Source organism: Carcharodon carcharias, chromosome 1, assembly GCF_017639515.1.
Source record: "Carcharodon carcharias isolate sCarCar2 chromosome 1, sCarCar2.pri, whole genome shotgun sequence".
Classification (NCBI taxonomy): Eukaryota; Metazoa; Chordata; class Chondrichthyes; order Lamniformes; family Lamnidae; genus Carcharodon; species Carcharodon carcharias.
In genome coordinates this window covers 88,406,891-88,430,128 of record NC_054467.1, presented here as the reverse complement: position 1 = coordinate 88,430,128, position 23,238 = coordinate 88,406,891, and the positions used below count along the sequence as shown (strand labels likewise).

The 23,238-nt window shown below is 43.5% G+C and overlaps 1 protein-coding gene across 7 annotated transcripts in view; it reads left to right on the top strand.

Annotated features, from left to right (window-relative positions):
* The window catches only part of LOC121289434 (calcium/calmodulin-dependent protein kinase type II subunit delta), a 346,749-nt gene that overhangs the window by 196,264 nt on the left and 127,247 nt on the right, over positions 1 to 23,238 (top strand). For all 7 annotated transcript variants that reach the window (XM_041209007.1, XM_041209180.1, XM_041209331.1 and 4 more), the window contains exon 5: positions 22,866 to 22,931. In XM_041209007.1, coding sequence (XP_041064941.1) covers positions 22,866 to 22,931 — 66 coding nt within the window. The remainder of the gene's footprint in view (positions 1 to 22,865; positions 22,932 to 23,238) is intronic.

Sequence of the window (23,238 nt, the reverse complement as noted above, 5' to 3'; positions counted from 1 at the left end):
ATTAATTTAATAATAAAACATTGCTAAAAATTTTTAAAAAGCACTCCAACATGTCCCCTCATGTAACATTGTCACATGAGCTGGGACATGTTTATGAAATTTCAGAACACATTTAATTTAATTAATAAACACTTCACGAAACCTCATCCCACTTGTGGATGAGGTTTCATGAAAAATGTGAAGGCCACCTGGGCTCATCACCTGCCTGCCAACCTTAAGGTTGGACAGGCAGCCCTGAGAATCAGTTTAATTGTTAATTAATGGCCTTAATAGACCTTTGACAGTTTGGCGGGCACGCAGCTGACTCCGCTGCGTGCCCGCCGAGGTGATGATCGGAATGACCGGAATGATGTTTCCTGCTTTTTTTGCCTAAAATGTTCTTCGTTCGCTGGGGAGTGTACCCCTACACTGCTCACTTTAGTTGTTGCTTTGGCATCCTTCAGAAACATGTCAAAATATACTAGAGAGACTAATCAACTTGTCAAAGCTGTTAAGAATAAGTTGTGTAGGGAATAGGATGTAGCTGCTGCTTATTTAATCAACACTGGTGTCAGTTGCAGTTGGTTATATTACAAAAGCTTCTCAGCTATTGCTCTCAGGACTACTACGCACATGGGGGCCATCTATTTTTCATCTTTGTTTTTCACTGACGATATGCCAGAGTAGAATTATTGTGAAAGTTCCTTCCATTGAACTGAGCAAAAAAGAGTCTGTTGAATTTGGTTCAAATGATGGAAATCAAGATAGAATTGTGGTATCATAAATAAGTGATCATAACTGAGATGCAATTACTCTATTGGTTTGTGTAGATTTTTATCAGGTTTTTCAAAAGTTTTGTTTTGCCTAATAAATATGTTTAGGGCTTTTCACAGGTTGTGATTAAGAATGATGGTTCCAAAATTTGGCTCAGTACTTCCAGCGCAGCTGCTATCTTTTGGTACCAAAATATCATCAGCACTATATGCACACACTTCAGCTATAAACTGCATCAGACACCATTTTGGTGAAGGCATCAGTGCATAAATCACAAGAGGTTGAGGGGTGAGAGGGAAGTGGAATGTGCAAAGGTGGATTAGATAGGAACAAACTTTAAGAGATGCAGGTTAGCTTTAAGTGGTGATAATCAGGTATGAACATGAGACCGCTGCTGAGGTGTGCAGCCGCTCAGCAGTATGCTTAGTGCTGAACTGCACACTTCTGTCAGTTAAATTAGCAGGCAGCACAAAGATTGCACGCTGCCTGCAATAATCAGGCACAGGTTAATTGTGTATTGAGATCCCCATGCCTGTTTCAGGCCTTATCCAATTTTTCCCCATGTATTTTTTTTCAGTTCATTTAGAATCACACTTTCAAGATCCCACCTGCCTGGCATTTGAGTGCTCCTTCATGTTGAACATCACTTGGAGGAAGCACTGAGGGAGGCAAGGTCACAGAATGTACTCTGGGTGGGGGCTTCAATGTCCATCACCAAGAGTGGCTCGGTAGCACCACTGGTGACCGAGCTGGCTGAGTCCTAAATGACAAAGCTGCTAAACTGGGTCTGCGGCAGGTGGTGAGGGAAACAACAAGAGGGAAAAACATACTTGCCCTCATCCTAACCACCCTGCCTGCCGCAGATGCATCTGGCTATGACAGTGTCAGTAGGAATGCGTCATGTTGTGTGGTACCACCACCATGTTAAATGGGATAGATTTTGAAACTATCTAGCAACTCAAGACTGGGCATCCATGAGGCACTGTGGACCATCAGCAGCAGCAGAATTGTACTCGAACACCATCTGTAAACTCATGAACTGACATACCCCCTACTCTACCATTGCCATCAATCCAAGAGTTCAGTGAAGAGTGCAGGAGGGCATGCCAGGAGCAACACCAGGCATACCTAAAAATGTTCCAGTAGAGCTACAACACCGGCATCTACTTAGTAATGTGGAAAATTGCCCGGGTATGTCGTGTACTGGTGAAGCTGCAACACAGGACTACTTGCGTGCCAAACAGCATAACCATCAAGTGACAGGGCTAAGTGCTCCCACAACTAGCGGATCAAATCTAAGTTCTGCAGTCCTACCACATCCAGTCGTGAATGGTGGTGGACAATTAGACAACTTTGGAGGAGGAGGCTTCACAAATATCCCCGTCCTCAATGGTGGAGGAGCCCAGCACAGCAGTGCAAAAGATAAGGCTGAAGCATTTGTTACAATCTTCAGCCGGAAGTGCCGAGTGGATGATGTATTTCGGCCTCCTCCGATGGACCCCGAAATCACAGATGCCAGCCTTCAGCCAATTCGATTCACTCCACGTGATATCAAGAAAGGGCTGAAGGCACTGGAGACACTAAAGGCGATGGGACCTGACACTATTCCGGCAATAGTAGTAAAGACTTGTGCTCCAGAACTTGTGTGCCCCTAGCCAAGCTGTTCCAGTAGAGCTACAACACTGGCATCTACCCAGTAATGTGGAAAATTGCCCAGGTATGTCATGTGCACAAAAAGGACAAATCCAATCCGACCATTTACCGCCCTATCAGTTTACCCTCGATCATCAGTAAAGTAATGGAAGGAGTCATCAACAGTGCTATCAAGCAACATTTCCTTAGCAATGACCTGCTCACTGACGCCCTGTTTGGGTTCTTCCAGGGCCACTCAGCTCCTGACCTCCTTAAAGCCTTGGTTCAAATATGGACAAAAGAGCTGAACTCCTGAGGCGATGTGACAGTGACTCCCTTGACATCAAGGTCATGTTTGACAGAGTGTGGCATCAAGGAGCCTAGCAAAACTGGAGTCCATGGGAATCGGGGAAAATTCTCTGCTGGTTGGAGTCATACCTGAACACAAAGGAAGATGGTTGTGGTTGTTTGAGGTCAGTCATCTCAGCTCCAGGACATCACTGCAGGAGTTCCTCTGTGTAGTGTCCTTGGCCCAATCATCTTCAGCTGCTTTATCAATGAGCTTCCTTCCATTGTAAGGTCAGAAGTGGGGATGTTTGCCGATGATTGCATGATGTTCAGCAATATTCACGATTCCTCAGATACTGAAGCAGTCCATGCCAAAAGCAGCAAGACCTGGACGATATCCAGGCTTGGGCTGACAAGTATCAAGCAGCGTTCACACCACACAAGTGTCAGGCAATGACCACCTCCAACAAGCGAGAATCCAAATATCACCCCCTGATGTTCAATGGCATCACCCTCACTGAGTCCCCCCACTATCAACATCCTGGGGATTACCATTGGCCAGAAACTGAACTGCACCAGCCATATAATTACTGTGGCTCTAAGAGCAGGTCAGAGGCTAGGAATTCTGCAATGAGTAACCCACCTCCTGACTCCCCAAAGCCTGTCCACCATCTACAAGGCACAAATCAGGAGTATGATGGAATATTTCACACTTGCCTGGATGAGTACAGCTCCCACAACATTCAAGAAACTTGACACAGTCCAGGACCAAGCTGCCCGTTTGATTGGCACCACATCCACAAACTTTCACCCTTCCACCACCAACACACAGTAGCAGCTGTGTGTGTACTATCTACAAGATGGTACCTTCATCAGCACCTTCCACACCCATGACCACTACCATCTAGAAGGACAAGGGCAGCAGGTAGATAGGAATGCCACCACCTGGAAGTTCTCTCCAAGTCACTCACCATCCTGACTTGGAAATACATCACTGTTCCTTCACTGTCACTGGGTCAAAATCCTGGCATTCCCTACCAGCACTGTGGGTGTACCTACACCACATGGACTACAGCATTTGAAGAAGGTGGCTCACCACCACCTTCTCGAGAAATTAGGGATGGGCAATAAATGTTGGCCCCGCCAGTGAAGCCCCCAACCTGTGAATGAATTTAAAAAAACAAGTGCAAGGAGCACATGGACTTCGTTGCCACTAAGATTGAGACCATCAGCAGAGAAAAGGTATTAGAAAATATTAAGAGACTGAAAGTTGACACGTCCCCAGGACTGATGACCTGTGACCTAAGGTTTTGAAAGTAGTAGGTGCAGATATAATGGGTGCACTGGTTATAATTTTCTAAAATTCTCTAGGCTTGAGAGCAATCCCAGTGAGTTGGATGTTATCAATTATAATACCGCTATTCAGGAAAGGGGGAAGAAAACAGGGTTAGCCTGAGATTAGTTGTCGAGAACATGCTAGAATCTATTGTTAAGGATGCACTTAGAAAATCATAGTATGATCAGGCAAAATCAACATAGTTTCATGAAAGGAAAACTGCATCTGACAATTTATTGGAGTTTTTTGAGGATGTAACTAGTGGAATAGATAAAGGGAATCCAGTAGATTTGGTATACTTAGATTTCCAAAAGGCATTCGATACGTATGGATTAACATGCAAGATAAGGGCTCATGAAATTGGCAGTAATAAATTAGCATGGATGGAGGATTGGTTAATGGACAGGAAGCAGAAAGTTGGGAATAAGGGGCATTCTCCATGTTTTCGGATGCTTTCCTGTATTCAATGCTTAAAGGTTAGTATCTGAAGGATGTTTGGATTCGGTATCTCAGATCTTCATCAGATGGATTAGCATTATTGAAAACGATATGGAATGGTGAATGAAGCTTCCTGAAGGAATTAACCTTCCACAACCCAAGATGAACTGCAGAATCCATAGTGTATATTCACCAACAATTTGACTGTTTGAGGTATAATTAAAATAACAAAATGTTCACTCCAAATTTGTATGAAGAATTGTGCAGTTTGTAAAATGCATTCTGGATTTTACCATCCAAACTGCAAATTATATTTTCAAATAGGATTTTTATCCCCAGCACCCAGTTTAATTGACTGTAGTACAATCCCAACTCATATTTTGAGTTAATTTGGAACAGGTGGGTCAAAATACATTCCCTGCTATGTCCTAAACTCTCTTATTATCCAAGAGTGATTGCCAGCAATCCAGAATAAATCTCTCCAGATATGCTGCAGCTGGGTATAAATTGATGCATTTGAGTGACTTGTGGCTACCCTTGTGTTTTCTACATTTAATTATTCTGAATGCTTGATGCAGAGTAGGCACAGAAATTAGGGGTAGAATCTTACCTATGGCAGGCAGGCTGAGCAGGAGTGGGTGGGGGCCGGCGCGGAGCCGATCACCGCACACGATCAGCTGCACGCTGCCATTTTAAGCGGGTGGGCCAATTAAGGCCTGCCCATCATAATGCGCAGCCAATAGCGCTCAGCACTACCTGTGCAGGCGGGGGGAGGAGGGAGAGCCGGGGCCTGCGCTCTTTCACGCATGCATGCATCAGAGCTAAGCAATCTCCCTGAGGCATGGAGGTGCCTCAGGGAGATTGAATAGGTGACAAAACTTCTAAATAAATAAAGTAAAAATTTATTTAGACATGTCCCCTCATGTGACCATGTCACATGAGCTGGGACATATTTGTGAAGTCAAGAAAATTTATTTATTTATTTTATACAAGCTTCAGGAAACCTCAACCGTCCTTGGATGAGGTTTCCTGAAAAACACAAACGCTACTTGGGCTCTTCGCCTGTCCGCCAACCTTAATGTTGGACAGGTAGCATTGGTAACAACTTTAATTGCTTTTGTAATGGCCTTAATAGGCCGTTGACAGTTCAACGGGCGTGCAGCCGCCTCCTGCACACACCCACTGAATGAAATATTGAAATGATGCGTGATGACGTCAGGACGCACACCCGATGTCATTGCACATCATTTTGCACGTCACCGTGTCGGGCTTGCCCCCACACGCCAACGGCTATATTCTGCCCTAGGTGTTCAAAGCTGGCAGAGGGACTTGTGTTAGCATCTTCAAACCACCATAAGTAGGCCACAATATCAAAATCTACCATTTTCAGGGGAAAAAAAATTTCTTTTGGCAGCTTGTTAGCCTCCTCCCCGCCTCCCCTCCTGCCCTCGTTGACAGCCATGAGGGCTGAGAAACATTTTTTCCCTTTTCTGACATGACTGGCTGGCAAAGGCTGGAGAGCCTGCTTCCTATCTGTAGATGACCTTGGAGCCATAAATATGGCCAGGGTTGGGGGCATGTTTGTGTAGGGCAGGAGTCCTGCCCCACCAGAGATGGGCTCAAACTAAGGAGGGCAAAAGCCTAGATGAATATATCCAATAAAATATTTGGGAAAAGTGATCCAAACTAGTCCAATGAACATCTTTTTCCAAACCACACTTATACCATTGCACAAAAAAAAGAGTTGTCAGTACACAAACGTCCTCCCAAAGGGCCTTCCTAATCTTGGAGATGAATGCCATTACTTTGTGCATCACTTTTTTTTCTGCATCAGTGCTCACTATAAAGTTGCCAAGTGAAATATGACCATACATGTTAAGTTCATAAAGTCATCTAGCAACAACTAGTGGCTGCACAGAGCTCAGAGTCATGCAACTAAAACTAATATTGATTATGTTGAGTGTGAAGCTGTTGACATTACAGTATAGATTTCATTGACTTATGTTTTTAGTTCAATTAAGTATTTCTTTTTAAATCCCAGAAAGCCACAACTTGCTAGCTAATGCCCTTCGGATTGCAAGGAATGACCTGTGTAACCGCCACCTTTCAATTTATCCAGCATGTAAGACTTAACTGTAAAATCACAGCTTGATTTGTTCTTAGCTCTGAAATACCCAAGTCTACCTCAGTACAAAAGCAATTGTTTAGGCATGGTGAATTCTTGGAAGGACTTTTGTTTAAATCCACCTGTAAACCCCTATTACTGGCAGCTGACATGGCCAGGGACAAGGTGAGGGAAGGGGAGGAAGAGAGGAATGCCAAGACCCCACTCAACCACCTCCAGCTTCAGTCATAAATCTGTACTCCTTTGAATCCTGGCTCATTACCAGTCAGCATCTAGTGCCCACATATCTAGGTTATTGACCAGTGTTCTTATTGCCTCCAACACCACAGCTTTTAATAGCCCTAAAAGCAGTTTCCTTGGCTGCAACAAGGAATCTTATTGATGGAGCTCTCATTTGATTCTCATGTCTGCGGCATAATCGGCCTTGTTTTCAGCCACAAAGCCTGCTGTTTCTCCTCACTGCATGGGTGATGAGGTCTAGTTACTCGTTGAATATTTATGGGGCTTAATTAACTGTGAATGAATGTCTTCTGTGTAAAATATATGTTTGTTGTATTGAGGTGTTCTCTTAATTGCATGAGGTTAAGTTATTGATGTAGTGAGAAACCTAGTTTGTAGAATCGCCATTAATTGAAGACAAATATATGAAAATTGTCTGTGGCTAACACTGAATTAATAAAACTGATGAGCTGCTCTGAATTCACCTTTTATGTTAATACACCCAGTCTAATTATGTTGAGAAATTATAATTTCATTCCTTGTGCTATGACTCAGCTCACCTAGCAGAGATTAGAACCATCGATTTTGGAAAAAAATATATTTTCCTGCACATCTTCTACCCTGAATCCAATTAAAATGGCATCAATTATATAAATTACCACTGGACTTTTCAAACCACAATTTAACTGCTACTTAGCACAACAAAACTTATAGTATTTTCTGTCATCCCGAACCTAAAACCCAGTAGTACTTCATTTTCAGTATGAGGGCCATGTTTTCCTGGTGGGATCTCATTGGAAAGGTTTGGTTTGGGATCCTTGCAATTTGCCAGATGATGATACGATATACTACCTACTTAATCTGGTGTCAAACCGGCATCAGCTTCTGAGAAGAGATGAAAATTCTTTGTGAGGGTGCTGACCCAAAATATTAGTCTAAGTTATGAAAGCTAAGATGATTATGTTTTAAACTGTCTCCTTTAATTTTTAATTTAAAATGGAGTAGTTTGGAGAGGGCGATAGGGCCTCCTACTAAATCTGCCCATAGACAAACCCATGTGACCTGCTTATTATGGAGACAGAAACTCAAACTGAAACTTATGCAAAGTCAGGTGCAAATTTTAATACATTGCCACAAAGGAGGGAGCAGCTTGTCATGCTGTCACAGACTCTGTGAGTCAGTCAGACCAAGGGATTTGGGAGAAGACAGAAAGCAGGTGTTGCTATGCCAGGCAGTAGAAAAGTACTGTTTTTGGGTTAATCACCAAGCAGGTTGTTGGTGAGGGCAGAACCCCTCTTTGAGTAAACAAGGATTTGGGAGACCTTAAGAAACAAGGAATCACCAGAGGGCATCTTGCTACTGGAAGTCCATTTGATTATGCTCAGAAGGTTGAGTGAAGGGAACTTTGTTTAAAAGGACATTGGAATATTTACTCTGTTGGGAAGACGGGGAGAAGAAATCCTGCTAAAGCGGTCAGGAGCTTGGGATTTTTAAATACGATTACATTTCTGCTGAGAGTGTGTTATAATGTATAAATACGGTGTACACACACACAGAGCTATCTGCTTCTGAATCCCAGCTTCCTGTGTAAAGAAAACAGAAGGTTCCTTTATTCCTTATTCTACACCAGAAGGCAATACATCCAGGATTTAGCACACCCAACTGTCAGGTTTTTTATATAACACTTCTTTTTAACTAAAGTGTTCTTTTACAAAAAAATATAAACGTTAGACACAAACATCACATCTCTTCCCCCTTTAGCCAGGAACAAATTGGTCAGGTGGTTTGCAGATTCGCTTTGGCCTAGAGAGGAATGTTGGTTTAGATATCTCAGTTTGTTTGCTTAGAAATGGAAGTTTCTGCTGTTCCACTTGTTTCTGTTCAGGTTCAACAGTTGCAGCTACAGGTGCTACAGATTTGTCAGTTGAATCAACTGGAGCAAATGTTTCCTAGAAATATTCCACTGTGACTGGAGATCTCTGGAAATTTGGATCCTTGGATTTGGCTTCTTTAATCTGGTCAATGTCTCTCTTCCAGATTTCACAGGAAGATTCAACATCATAGGTCAGTGGTCCTCCACGCTTGATGATTCTTCCCAGGAGCCATTTTGATGTTCCACAGTAATTTTGGACCCAGACAGACTGATCCAGATTAAACTCATGAGCTGGTTTACTTGTGTCATGTGACCATTTCTGATCAAGTTGCCTTGAACCAATCTTTCCTTTCAAATCCAGACACATAAATCCATTCTGGTACGCAGCCGTCTTCCAAATATCAGCTCAGCAGGAGAAACACCTGTTGTTGAATATGGAGTGTTATGATATACCATCAAAAGTTTCTTCAGCTTCAACTTTCAATTTGTTTGCATCCTCCCCTTCAATATGGCTGCTCTGAATGTCTGAACAAAGCACTTCACTTCACCATTTGAGGACGGGTGGTAAGGCGAGATGAAAACCTGCTTGATCCCATTATTTTTCAGGAACGTTTAAAATTCACATGATGTGAACTGTATGCCATTGTCAGACACAATCTGCTCTGGCAATCCAAAAGAAGTGAAACCATTCTGGAGAGCATCAGTGGTCTTTGCTGAAGTAGTCGACTTCATGGGAATAACATAAGGCCACTTTGTGGCATTCACCACAATGAGGAACGTATGTCTGAGAAGTGGTCTGGCAAAGACCAGATGAAGTCCCTGCCGCGGGTGGTCAGGCCATGGGACAGGTGCAGGAGAAGATTTCATTTCTTGGTCTAGAAGGCAATCACTGACCATGCCTTCAATGTTTTTATCCAGGTATGGCCACCATACATGTAGGCAAGCTAATGCTTTCAGTTTGACAATTCCCATGTGACTGAGGTGAAGTCCTTCTAACATACGTGTTTGGAATTTTGGAGGAATAACAACTCTGATTCCCCATAACAAACAACTGCCTTGCAGAGTCAGCTCAAATCTGCGCATGTAGTAAGGTTTAAGCTCAGTAGTCACTTCTTGGGGTACACACCAACCCTTCTGTGTGTACATGTAAGCTTTGGAAAGCACAGCATCTCTCTGTGTTTCAAGTCGAATTCTGATCATCTTTAACAGGTAACATGTCTATCGGGCTCACATTGAAAGCGATGACTTCATTCCGGGTTGTGGAGCTGTGGTGTAACGGAAGTCGGGGAAGTGCATCCGCATTTCCATGATTCTCAGTAGATTTTTTTAAAATTCATTTCATGGGATGTGGGCTTGGCTGGCTGGGCCAGCATTTATTGCCCATCCCTAGTTGCCCTTGAGAAGGTGGTGGTGAGCTGCCTTTTTGAACCACTGCAGTTTATGTGGTGTAGGTAAACTCACAGTGCTGTTAGAAAACGAGTTCCAGGATTGTGACCCAGCGACAGTGAAGGAATGGCAATATATTTCCAAGTCAGGATGGTGAGTGACTTGGAGGGGAACATCCAGGTGGTGGTGTTTCCATCTATCTGCTGCCCTCCTTCTTCTAGATGGTAGTGGTCATGGGTTTGGAAAGTGCTGTCGATGGAGCCTTGGTAAATTTCTGCAGTGCATGTTGTATATGGCACACACTGCAGCTACTATGTATCGGTGGTGGAGGGAGTGAATGTTTGTGGATGTGGTGCCAATCAAGCTTTGTCCGGGGTGGTGTCAAGCTTCTTGAATGTTGTGGGAGCTGCACTCATCCAGGCAAGTGGGAAGTATTCCCTTACGCTCCTGCCTTGTGCCTTGTAGATGGTGGACAGGCTTTGGGGAGTCAGAAGGTGGGTTACTCGTCATACAATTCCTAGCTTCTGACCTGCTCTTGTAGCCACAGTTTTATATGGCTAGTCCAGTTCAGTTTCTCAGTAGAGTGAAATATAATTTCGTACTGGTAAGCAGATAAGATCAGCACCCACCTTTGTTGCTTTGCAGCAGTATGTGTTGGGGTTTGTGATTTCAGGCTAAGGCTTGTGATCTGTAATTAATGTGAATTTACGCTCATACAAATATTAACGGAACTTCTTGACTCCATAGATTAGTCCAAGAGTTTCCTTCTCAATTTGGGCATAATTTTGCTCTACCTTGGACAATGTGCTTAAGGTGTATGCAATTGGCCTTCCACTGCCATCAGGTAATGTGTGGGAGATGACAGTTCCAACATCATATCCAGATGCATCACAAGCCAGGCTGACAGTTAACTTTTCATTGAAATGTGCCAGGACTTTAGCAGAAGTGAGCTCTTGCCTGAGTTCCTTGAAACTTTCCTGACAGGCTTGTGACCAATCCTATTTTGCATTCCTCTTCAGATTATCCAGTGGTGCTGCCTTGGTAGCCAAACTGGAAATGAACTTGCCGTAGTAATTCACAAGTTCCAATAATGAACAAAGTTCCTTAACATTTTTGGGCATTCACCACTGCCTCCACCTTTCTAGGTGAGGTTGAGAGGCCAATTTCATCTATCACATGTCCCAGGTAGTCCACTGAGGGCTTCGGGAACGAGCGTTTGGATTTCTTACAGCGGATGCCGTATTTTTCCAATCTACGCAAGAACCTGCCTAAGTTCTCTAAGTGAGTTGGGAGGTTTTTCCCTGTGATGAGCAGGGCGTCTTGGAAGCAGATTACACCAGGCAGGTCCTGCAGTATTTTATCCATGGCCTGCTGGAATAAGGCTGGTGATGACGTTATTCTGATTGGTTGTCATTTGTATTGATATAGACTTCTGTGCATGGTGATAATTGTGTACTTTCTGGAATCTTTCCTCAGCTGTATTTGCAAAAATATCTCTGATAGGTCAAGCTTTGTGAATAATTTAACTCCATTCAGAGCAGAGAACAGGTCCTCAGTTTTCAGTAGTGGGTACTGATGCACTTCCAAGAAAGGATTAATGGTGATTTTATAGTCGCCACATTTTCTGATAGACCCACTATCCTTCACCACTCATGCTATTGGAGCTTCTCACTCTGCATAATCAACTTACTCAATTATCTGAGAGTTTTCAAGCCGTTCTAGTTCCTGCTCGATTTTCCATTGCATTGAGTAAGAAGCTGAACATGCTTTGAAGAACCTTGGAGAAGCTTCAGCTTTCACAGCAAGTTTGGCTTCAATGTCTTTAATAACTCCAAGACCTTCTTTGAAGACATCGGTATGCTTGTCTAACAAGATTTGCCACATTGGGTTGCAGTGCATATTCCAGTCCTGCTGAATTTCTTTCAGCTAGTTTTTGCCCATAAGCAATGGACGATCCCCTTTCACAATGATAAGTGGCAACCTTGCTATTTGATCTCTATATTTAACTTGAGCAGATATTTTTCCAAGGCTCACCTGTGCAGGTGCTAAGCTAGAGGAGGGTTACCTCCAATGGGTATTTCTTGAAAATTTTCTCCCATGTCTTCTCTGAAGCAATAGAAACAGATGCCGCAGCACCAACCTCCATTTCAACCATTTTACCATTTAAGGCAATGTCAACTTTTAGTCCTTCATCTAGTTTCAGATCAAACTGAATGCAATGCAGTGACTCATCTGCATTGTTGCTGTTAGTTTCACTTTCTGACTCATCTGGACTTGCATTACTTTTGCATTTTGTTTCCAAGTAATGCGTCTTTTTAAACTGCCTGTTTATTTTCAAGCACAACTTGTCTGTGTGGTCCTCATGATGCCGTTTTCTTGGTGGTACTGCTTTACTGTCTTCAGTCTTTGATCTACGTGTACGCTGGATGTGTCCTTTTTTTCTACACTAGCGAGAATCAGCGGTTTTCCACTTATAGGCTTCTGCATTATGCCCTATTCCATTACAGTGGTAACATGTTTGAAAGCGAGTGTACCCTAACTTTACTATTTTAACTTCAGCATTGTTAGAATCTGCTTTCAAATCCCCAGCTTGTTTCTCTGTCATTTCTATGCTTTGCGCAAGCTCAAATACTTTCTTCAGTGTCAACTCTTGCTCTGCTAACAGTCTAAGCTGAATTCTTTGGTTTCTTAGTCTACAAACCAAGTGATCAAGCAGCGCTTCTTCCTGACTGACACTCGTGCTGTTCTCTTCAGTGAAACTTGAATCTCTCAGCAATAATTGCTGGCCTGGGATCGAAGTGCTTTCACAAAACTTCCACAATCCCTTTAAAGCTTTTATCTACTGACTTGTCAGGAGCAATGAGATTTCTCAGTAAAGTGAAATTTTTCATTCCGATGACTGTAAGAAACACTAAGGCCTGCTTTTCCTCTTCAATTTCATTTGCAATGAAAACTGTTCCATTTGTTCAACATAAACTACTAAGTCCATAATAGCTGGATCAAGAGCCTCTAAAGCCCCTAAAAATGATGATCCCATCCTCATCACCATTTGAAGTGTTTTGTCATTTCTTAACAATTAAGAATATACACACACACAGCTATCTGTATCTGAAACCCAGCTTCCTGTGTAAAAAACAAAAGGTTCTTTTGTCCCTTATTGTACACCAGAGGGCAATACATCCAGGGCTTAGCACACGTGACTGTCAGGTTTTTTATATAACACTTCTTAACGAAAATGTCCTTTTACAAAAAAGCATAAACATTAAACACAAACATCACAGTTTTCAATTCAGTTTCATTGATGGAGCAATTGAAGATGGTTGCGCCTAAGGTACTACCCTGAGGAACGACTGCAGTGATGCCCTCGAGCTGAGAAGATAGGCCTCCAACAACCGCAACCATTTTCTTTGTGCTAGGTATGACTCCAACCAGTGGAGATCTCCCCCTGATCCCCATTGACTTCAATTTTGCTAGGGCTCCTTGATGCCACACTGTCAAATGCTGTTTTGCTGCCAAAGGCAATGAGTCTCACTTCATATATGGAGTTCAGCTATTTTGTTCATGTCTGGGTCAAGGCTGTAATGAGGCCTGGAGTCGAGTTGCTCTGGTAGAACCTATACAGGGCATGAATGATCAAGTTATTAGTGAGTAAATTCCACTTCATAGCATGGTCAATGACATCTTCCATCATTTTACTGATGATTCAGAGTAGTCTGATAGAGTGGTAATTGGCTGGGTTGGATTTGTCCTTTTTTTGTGAACAGGAACATACCTGGGCAATTTTTCACACTTTTGGGCAGACGCCAGTGTTATAGCTGTACTGGAATAGCTTGGTTAGTGGTGCAGCACATTCTGGGCCACAAGTCTTCAGTATTATTGCCAGGATGTTGTCAGGACCCATAGTCTTCACAGTATCCAGTGCATTCACCTGTTTCTTGAGATCACATTGAATGAATTGAATTTGCTGAAGACTAGCATCTATTATGGTGGGGATCTTGGAAGAAGCACAGAAGGAGAGTGGGATGTACAGACTGAACCAGGAATGGAATGCTTTGTGAGCCAAATGCTAACTCAGGAATTTGGCGGAGAGGGAGAAGGAGATGTTGCTGTTTATTCTTTTTGTTTTCCTCCAATAGCTGCTGAGTGTTCTTCTTTTGTCCCTAAGCTTGGAGACTGTAACTTGCTATTTCTTTAACTAAATTAGTAACTAATTGGTTAGTTAAATAAGTAAGGTTAGATGGACATATGGACATGACAGGGATGGTGATGTGCCATGGCTGCAACATGTGGGAATCTGTGGAATGCATTGCAATGTCGGACACTCATACCTGTGGTAAGTGGCTGCAGCTTGAGCAACTTTGGCTCAGAGTTGCTGAGCTGGTGTCTGAGTTACAGATATTGTGGGCTTCAAGGAGGCATAGAGTTACCTGGAAACTTTATTCCTGGAGGCAGTCACACTCCTTGGGTAAGTGGAACTTGACAGCTGATCAATGGTCAGGGACAGGAGGTTGTGACTGCAAGTCAAACAGGATCTAACATGCAGTGGTGAAGGAGTCTCAGCCCTTGACTTTGACTAAGAGATACGAGGTACTTGTTACCAGTGTGGATGAGTTCAAGGACTGCAAACTGACAATGGCGCCATGGATGCCATTCAACTGGGAGGGAGCAAAAACGATTGTGGTGGCTATAGGTCCCGTATATTCAGGGAGATAAATACTGTTCTCTGTAGCAACAGCAAGGAGTTCAGAAGGTTGTATTGCCTGCCTGGAGCCAGGTTAAGGATAGCTCCTTGCGGCTGGAGATGAACCGGGAGGGTGAGGATCCAGTTGTTGGGGTCCATGTAGGAACCAATGAAACAAGTAAAACTAGGAATGATGTTCTGGTGAGAAAGTTTAAGCAATTGAGATTCAAGCTAAAGTGCAGAAACTCAAATGTAATCATCTCTGGATTATTAGCTGAGCCATGCGTCAATTGTAGGCAGGAGGGATTTTGACTCATGAGGTATTAGTAACAGTACTTGGGAGTGAGGAAGATGCTGGGGCTCCACATCAACCAGGCAAGATATCCAATTGCATTATTGCATCTTCGCACAGTTAGACACCAGATTGTCATCACCTGCTGAGATTCAGTTTGTTTGACCAGTGAGAACCACAATTCCATGCTATCATCTCACCGAGTCATCTTTGATCACAGACCAATTACATAAGAAACAAAATAAGTTGAAAGACAATGCGCCTTAAGAGACATGCTGGTGTAGAATTACCAGCAATATATTTTAGCCAGAAGGTGAGGTAGTATACCCTGGCAAGAATAGACATGGATCCCAGCAAAGGTGTTCGAAGTGTGCAAAGAACCACATTAGTATGAGATGACAACACCAAATGGTGCGATACTGTGAAGGAATTGATGTCACCACAGGGATCTCTCTGGTAGCCATGCACAAAGTGGCTAACAAGCATTGCCTAGCCTACCTGGGTACATTTAGCACACAAAGAGATAACAAGCAACATACCAACAACTGAGCACAATTGTTCCAAACACAATCTTCAGGAGGATTGGACAGATGGATTGAGAACATACCCACATGCTGTTGTCACAAGGTCTTATCAAGTCAGCTGACAAGTAGTATGGTATGATGGAGTCAGGCCCATCGCCTCAGGAGGCAGATCTGAGGTGGCATGGTGTGGGCAGTAGGCTAGGACGCCTGCCTGTTTACTGGGATGTCAGTCCAATTTTAATGATGCATGTCAAGCCCTCAAACTCTCACGTCTTATCACCCCCTGCCCAAACCCACCCATCTTGCATGCCGTGTCATATCCCCATTCCCCCTCTTATTCTCCATACCCCCTCATACCCGATGCCCACTTGATGCCCTTCATTGTATGCTCCATAGCTACCCATGCAGTATTCACTTTCAGCCGATCTCAGGAGATATGTCTTTGAAATGAGCATAAAAATAAATAACAATCTAGTCTTAATGAAAAATAACTCTGCTCCAAAAAAAGCCATTCCAAAAGAATTAAATCCCCCCAAGTGGTCAATCTGTCATATGTATGAACAAACATATATTTCACTAACCACATCAAAGGTAACTAACCTAATTTTCTTATTCATTTGCCGGATGTGGGCTTTGCTGGCTATGCAATCATTTATTGCCCTTCACTAATTGCCCTTGAGAAGGTAGTGTTGAACTGCCTTCTTGAACCTCTGTAATCCCTGTGGTGTACGTGGTGTTAGAGAGGGAGTTCCAGGATTTTTACCCAGCCACAGTGAAGGAATGGCAATATATTTCCAAGTCTGGATGGTGAGTGACTTGGAGGGGAAATTCCAGGTGGTGGTGTTCCCATTTATCTGCTGTCCCTGTCCTTCTAGATGGTAGCGGTCTTGGGTATGGAAGGTGCTGTCTAAGGAGCCGTGGTGAATTCCTGCAGTGCATCTTGTAGATGGTACATACTGCTGTTACTGTGCGTCGGTGGTGGAGGGTGTGAATGTTTGTGGAAGGGGAGCCAATCAACTGGGCTGCATTGTCCTGGACAGTGTCAAGCTTCTTGAGTGTTGTGGGAGCTGCACTCATCCAGGCAAGTGGAGAGTATTCCATCACACTTCTGACTTGAACCTTGTAGATGGTGGACAGGCTTTGGGAGTCAGGAAGTGAGTTATTTGCTGCATGATTCCTATCCTCTGACCTGCTGTTGTAGCCACAGTATTTTTTTGGCTGGTCCAGTTGAGTTTCTGGTCAATAGTAACCCCCAGGATATTGATAGTGGGGAATTCAATGATGGTAATGCCATTGAATGTCATGGGGCGATTGTTAGATTTCCTCTTGTTGGAGATGGTCATTGCCTGGCACTTGTATGGCATGTATGTTACTTGCCACTTATCAGCCCAAGCTTGGATATTGTCCAGGACCTGTTGCATTTGGACATGGACTGCTTCAGCATCTGAGGAGTCACGAATGGTGCTAAACATTGTGCAATCTTCAGCGAACATCCTGACATCTGACCTTATGATGGAAGGAAGGCCATTGATGAAGCAGCTGAAGATACCGAGGACACTCCCCTGAGGAACTCCTGCAATGATGTCCTGGAACTGAAATGATTGACCTCCAGCAACCACAACCATCTTCCTTTGTGCTAGGTATGACTCCAACCAGCAGAGAGTTTTCCCCCCTGATTCCCATTGACTCCAACTTTGCTAAGGCTCCTTGATGTCACACTTGGTCAAATGCTGCTTTGATGTCCTGGGCAGTCACTCTCACCTCACCTCTGGATTCAGCTCTTTTGTCCATGTTTGAACCAAGGCTGTAATGAGGCCAGAAGCGGAGCCCAAACTGAGCATCAGTGAGCATGTTGTCGCTAAGTAAGTGCCACTTGATAGCACTAATGTAGATTCAACCCCCTGCTAAGAAGTGGTTCTGGACCTTTTGAAAGTCAGCCGTGCATTCATAATGGGCTCAGTTATGATAATACACCCAGGAAACTGTAAACAATTGAATCTATTGAAATTGAAATACCAAATGTCCTTTTCTCCTAAGTTACGCACGATGTCCTGTCAATCAATCAGCCCTGGAACAGATGGGGTCTTTATTTTTCTCTAACTCCAAGCTGCTGAAGGTTTTTCTGTTCATTTTGAAAGGACTTTGGGAATCTAAATCACTTCAGATTAATGCACTAAAGATCCCAAGCAGTGTTTTCTTTAATTTTTAATGCATAGGAGCACTTTTTCCAATGTGTAAATGGAAAAATACTCTAATGCATCTCAGCACTTTTATTATGCTGATGAATATAATGGTCAACTTAGCTTTGCAGCACAGAGTTCTGTAATCAATCACTGCAGTAAAAACACATCTACCTTATAATACAACCACTAACTATTGAAACTGACAGAACAACTTTTTTTGTATTTCAAAGCCTATCAATGAAGGAGTTCCAGGAGCATGTGTCTTTTCTTTTGGTTCCCTACTTGCAGCAGTTACTTCCCTGTAGTTCAAGCCTCTTCTGGGAACCATGCCTTCTTACTGAAGGGGCCCCATTCTGCTATATTAGAGGGGTGGAGGCGGCAGTGGGGAGATGGCTTTAAGCTGCCCGCCCTCAAAATGGAGCCAGCAAGGGCTACAGTGCTCTGACGGGCTAACTGCCTGTAACCTTATCCCATGCCGGTGAAAATTAATGGAAATGGGGGTAGAACTCGCAGATCCCACCCTCCGTTTTGAAAGGGCTCCCAAGTTGTCCCAACTCAGTGAAAATCCGGGCCAATTTATCAAACTCTGTCTCCATTCTTTATTTTTACAACATCTCCCATATCTGGCCTTCTATAATATTTCTAATTTGACCCTTAACTGATTTACTGGTTCTCCATTTACTGTGTGCATGACTTGTAAAAAAAAAAGCTTTGGATCCCTTTTTTGCAATCTTCGGTCTTTCCTCGCATTGTCCTCTTACCTATGAAGCTGAAGAAAAAGTAGAATAGTGCAGGGGTTTGGAAACCAGACATAAAAACAGAAAACACCCTTGTGGAGAGGTTGGACAGGCTAATGTGTTTGGTGCACAGACCCTTCAGAATGGTCAGCAGACCTGAAACACTGACATATCTGTTCTCTACACAGAGGTTCACAGGTCTACTGGGTGTTAGCGGAATTTTCTACTTTTTTTTCCTTTTATTTTTCCTTAGCTCATTTCATCAGCATTCCACAATTTTTTTTTTACTTGGCATATTATAAATCACTACTGATTAACACAGTACTGATTAACTGTTCTTTTTAACAGTTCCTTTAAGTCAATAGCTTAGTATTGCTAGATGCTTGGTAATGCTAAATTTTACCCTCTAGAGCTATGCTTCTGCAACCCTCAGTACTGTCTTAAAAATATTTATTTTTCATCTATTTTGTAGATCCACTCCACTCCTTCCTGAAGATGCTCTAAAGTTATGCCTAATTATATTTCCTTTTACTTGTTCAGACTATTTGCCTTTGCAAATTATAAATCAAGCCTTCACAGACTTTGTTTCTAATCTAGGCAGGTTTTACTTTTGTAGTAAAGCTATCTCACCCATGTAGAATCAAGTAAATTATTAATGTAGCTGTCCATGCATGAATAATGATCCTTAAAAACTCTTTCCTGTAAGATTTGTGAAGAATCTTCTGTCCTTGACAATTAATGTGTGATATAATGGATAAACAAAACATTTCCAATTATAGCCTTTTAGAGTGATTAGTTTGCAAACCTTAATTTTCTGGCACAAAGCATTATTAATGTCAAAAAAATTCTATAGCAGCTGGCATTGACAACTTTTTTTTTGGCACTCCTCTCCCTCTCCTCTCTTGCGGCTGATACTGGTATACCTCCTACTGGAAATTGTTTAGGACACCCACTGTACATTAGGTCTAGCAGCATCTGTGGAGAGGGAAACCGAGTTAACATTTTAAGTTCATATGACATCTTACAGACTCAAAACATTAACTCTGTTTCTCTCTCCACAGATATTGCCAGACCCACTGGGTTTTTCCAGCATTCTCTGGGCAGGGTTTTCCGATCAGCGAGTGGGAGCGGGGCCCACTCATCGAGACGAAAGATGACATGGGGATATGTCGGGCGTGCATCCTGATATCACCCCACGTCATTTAGATTGTCAGTTCGGTGGGTGTGCAGCCAAATTGGCTGCGCGCCTGCCGAATTGTCAATGGCCTATTAAGGCCATTCAAAAACCAATTAACATGATTCATGGACCTGCCTGTCCAGCCTTCAGATTGGTGGGCAGGCTGGGAGCCCAGGCGGGCCTCGAACAAAGCATGAAACCTCATCTGCGGGCTGGATGAGGTTTCATGAGGGTCTTTAAATTTTTACAAAAGGTTTCAAAAATAGTTATGCACATGTCCCTAATCATGTGACACTGTCACATGAGGGGACATGGCAGGAAAATTTTTCAAACCTCTTTATTTCAAGTTTTACATCAGAGACAATCTCCCTGAAGCGGCACTTTACCTCAGGGCGATCTGTGCGCTCTTCTGCGCGCATGCGCGAAAGATCGCACTCCAGGCTGAGGGAATCTACCCCCCCACCCCCGCCCCACTGCTCACACATGGAGCGCATAGTGCTTCCTAGTGGACATCATGCTGGGCAGGCATTAATTGGCCCACCCACTTAAAATGGCTGCGCGCCCCCGACCGGTGGTGCCAATTGGAGGCCCACCCACCAGCACCCGCTCCCACTCTTCCTCCCACCAACGTGGGGAAAATCAAACAAAAACAGAATTACCTGGAAAAACTCAGCAGGTCTGGCAGCGCGGTGGAGAAGAAAAGAGTTGACGTTTCGAGTCCTCATGACCCTTCAGCAGAACTGAGTAATATTAGGAGAGGGGTGAAATATAAGCTGGTTTAAGGTGGGGTGGGGGGGGGGGGGGGAAGTTGGGGGTGGTTGTAGGGGCAAGCAAGCAGTGATAGGAGCAGTTAATCAAAAGATGTCACAGACAAAAGAACAAAGAGGTGTTGAAGGTCTTGATATTATCTAAGAGAATGTGATAATTGGCAGGACAAACAAGGTACAGCTCTAGTGGGGGTGGGGTGGAAAGACTAACAGGGCATAAAAGGTATAGATTTAAAAATAATGGAAATAGGTGGGAAAAGAAAAATCTATATAAATTATTGGAAAAAATAAAAGGAAGGGGGAAGAAACGGAAAGGGGGTGGGGATGGAGGAGGGAGTTCAAGATCTAAAGCTGTTGAATTCAATATTCAGTCCAGAAGGCTGTAAAGTGCCTAGTCGGAATATGAGGTGCTGTTCCTCCAGTTTGGGTTGGGCTTCACTGGCACAATGCAGCAAGCCAAGGACAGACATGTTGGCAAGAGAGCAGGGTGGAGTGTTAAAATGGCAAGTGACAGGGATGTTTGGGTCTTTCTTGCGGACAGACCGCAGGTGTTCTGCAAAGCGGTCGCCCAGTTTACGTTTGGTCTCTCCAATGTAGAGGAGACCGCATTGGGAGCAACGAATGCAGTAGACTAAGTTAGGGGAAATGCAAGTGAAATGCTGTTTCACTTGAAAGGAGTGTTTGGGCCTTGGATGGTGAGGAGAGAGGAAGTGAAGGGGCAGGTGTTGCATCTTTTGCATGGGCATGGGGAGGTGCCATAGGTGGGGGTTGAGGAGTAGGGGGTGATGGAGGAGTGGACCAGGGTGTCCCTACGGAATGCCGCCGGCGGGGTGAAGGGAAGATGTGTTTGGTGGTGGCATCATGCTGGAGTTGGTGGTTTCCTCTGCCATTTCTGCCAACTCCAGCATGATGCCACAACCAAACACATCTTCCCTTCACCCCCCCCCCCCCCCCCAGCGGCATTCCGTAAAGATCGTCCCCTCCGGGGCACCCTCGTTCACTCCTGCATCACCCCCTACTCCTCAACGTCCACCTATGGCACCTCTCCATGCCCACGCAAAAGATGCAACCACCTGCCCCTTCACTTCCTCTCTCCTCACCATCCAAGGCCCAAACACTCCTTTCAAGTGAAACAGCATTTCACTTGCATTTCCCCCAACTTAGTCTACTGCATTCGTTGCTCCCAATGCGGTCTCCTCTACATTGGAGAGACCAAACGTAAACTGGGTGACTGCTTTGCAGAACACCTGCGGTCTGTCCACAAGAATGACCCAAACCTCCCTGTCGCTTGCCATTTTAACACTCCACCCTGCTCTCTTGCCCACATGTCTGTCCTTGGCTTGCTGCATTGTTTCAGTGAAGCCCAACGCAAACTGGAGGAACAGCACCTCATCTTCCGACTAGGCACTTTACAGCCTTCCGGATTGAATATTGAATTCAACAACTTTAGATCTTGAACTCCCTCCTCCATCCCCACCCCCTTTCCATTTCTTCCCCCTTCCTTTTGTTTTTTCCAATAATTTATATAGATTTTTCTTTTCCCACCTATTTCCATTATTTTTAAATCCATACCTTTTATGCCCTGTTAGTCTTTCCACCCCACCCCGACTAGAGCTGTACCTTGGGTGTCCTTCCATCCATTCTTAATTAGCACATTCGTTTAGATAATATCAAGACCTTCAACACCTCTTTGTTCTTTTGTCTGTGACATCTTTTGATTATCTGCTTCTATCACTGCTTGCTTGTCCCACCTCCCCCCCCGCAACTTCTCTCCTCCTCCCCCCCCACCCCACCTTAAACCAGCTTATATTTCCTCCTAATATTACTCAGTTCTGCTGAAGGGTCATGAGGACTCAAAACGTCAACTCTTTTCTTCACCACCGATGCTGCCAGACCTGCTGAGTTTTTCCAGGTAATTCTGTTTTTGTTTTGGATTTCCAGCATCCGCAGTTTTTTTGTTTTTATATAGACGTGGGGAAAATGTTGGCCTCTGTTTTTATTTCAGAATTCCAGCATCCTCAGTATTTTGATTGTCTCCACTGTATACTGTTGAGTTATACAACTTGAGGAGAAACACCAAGATAGGCCATGTAGTTCAGGCTATTAACCGAGCCATTCAGAATTATTATAAGACACAAAATTATATTGAACCAAATACTTAAATAGCCTTGGTAGAACGTATTGCATATCTGCGATGAATTGAGTTTTACTGAAATAATGCAATGGCAGATACTTATTGGAATAAGCAGAATAAAACATTTGCTAGTACTTTCTCACTTGTGTTCCATCCTTAAGATCATTGTGCTGTAGGCTACAGAGAGAGGTTTTGAGAGGTATACATGTTTTGCAGGTTAATGCTGTTGGGTAATGGGTGACAAGCTATAAGGTATGTTGGTGCTTCTTCTTTTAGAAAGAATACTAATCACTAACATGCAATGTTTGTTGTCTTATTAGAGTGACTGGAGGAGAATTATTTGAAGATATTGTGGCCAGAGAGTACTATAGTGAAGCCGATGCCAGGTAAGTCTATTACTTTTATTGTGCGACTCTCTGACCTGGAAATTCCTCAGAGCTGTTCTGAGGAGTTTCCTGGCCTTAGTTACTATACCATGTTTTCTGAATTATTTGTACATCTTTCTCTTCGTGTAGTGCATATTCATTTTGAAGGCAAATTTAACACAACAAAAACGTCAATGTTTTAATTACACTTTACTGAAACCAATTCTTAAAAAAATATGCGATGATAGGCCTGTTTGTCATGATATAGCACCAAGCCTATTTATTTAGAGGCTCAAAATATTTTTTTTGCAAGATAGAGCTAATAATT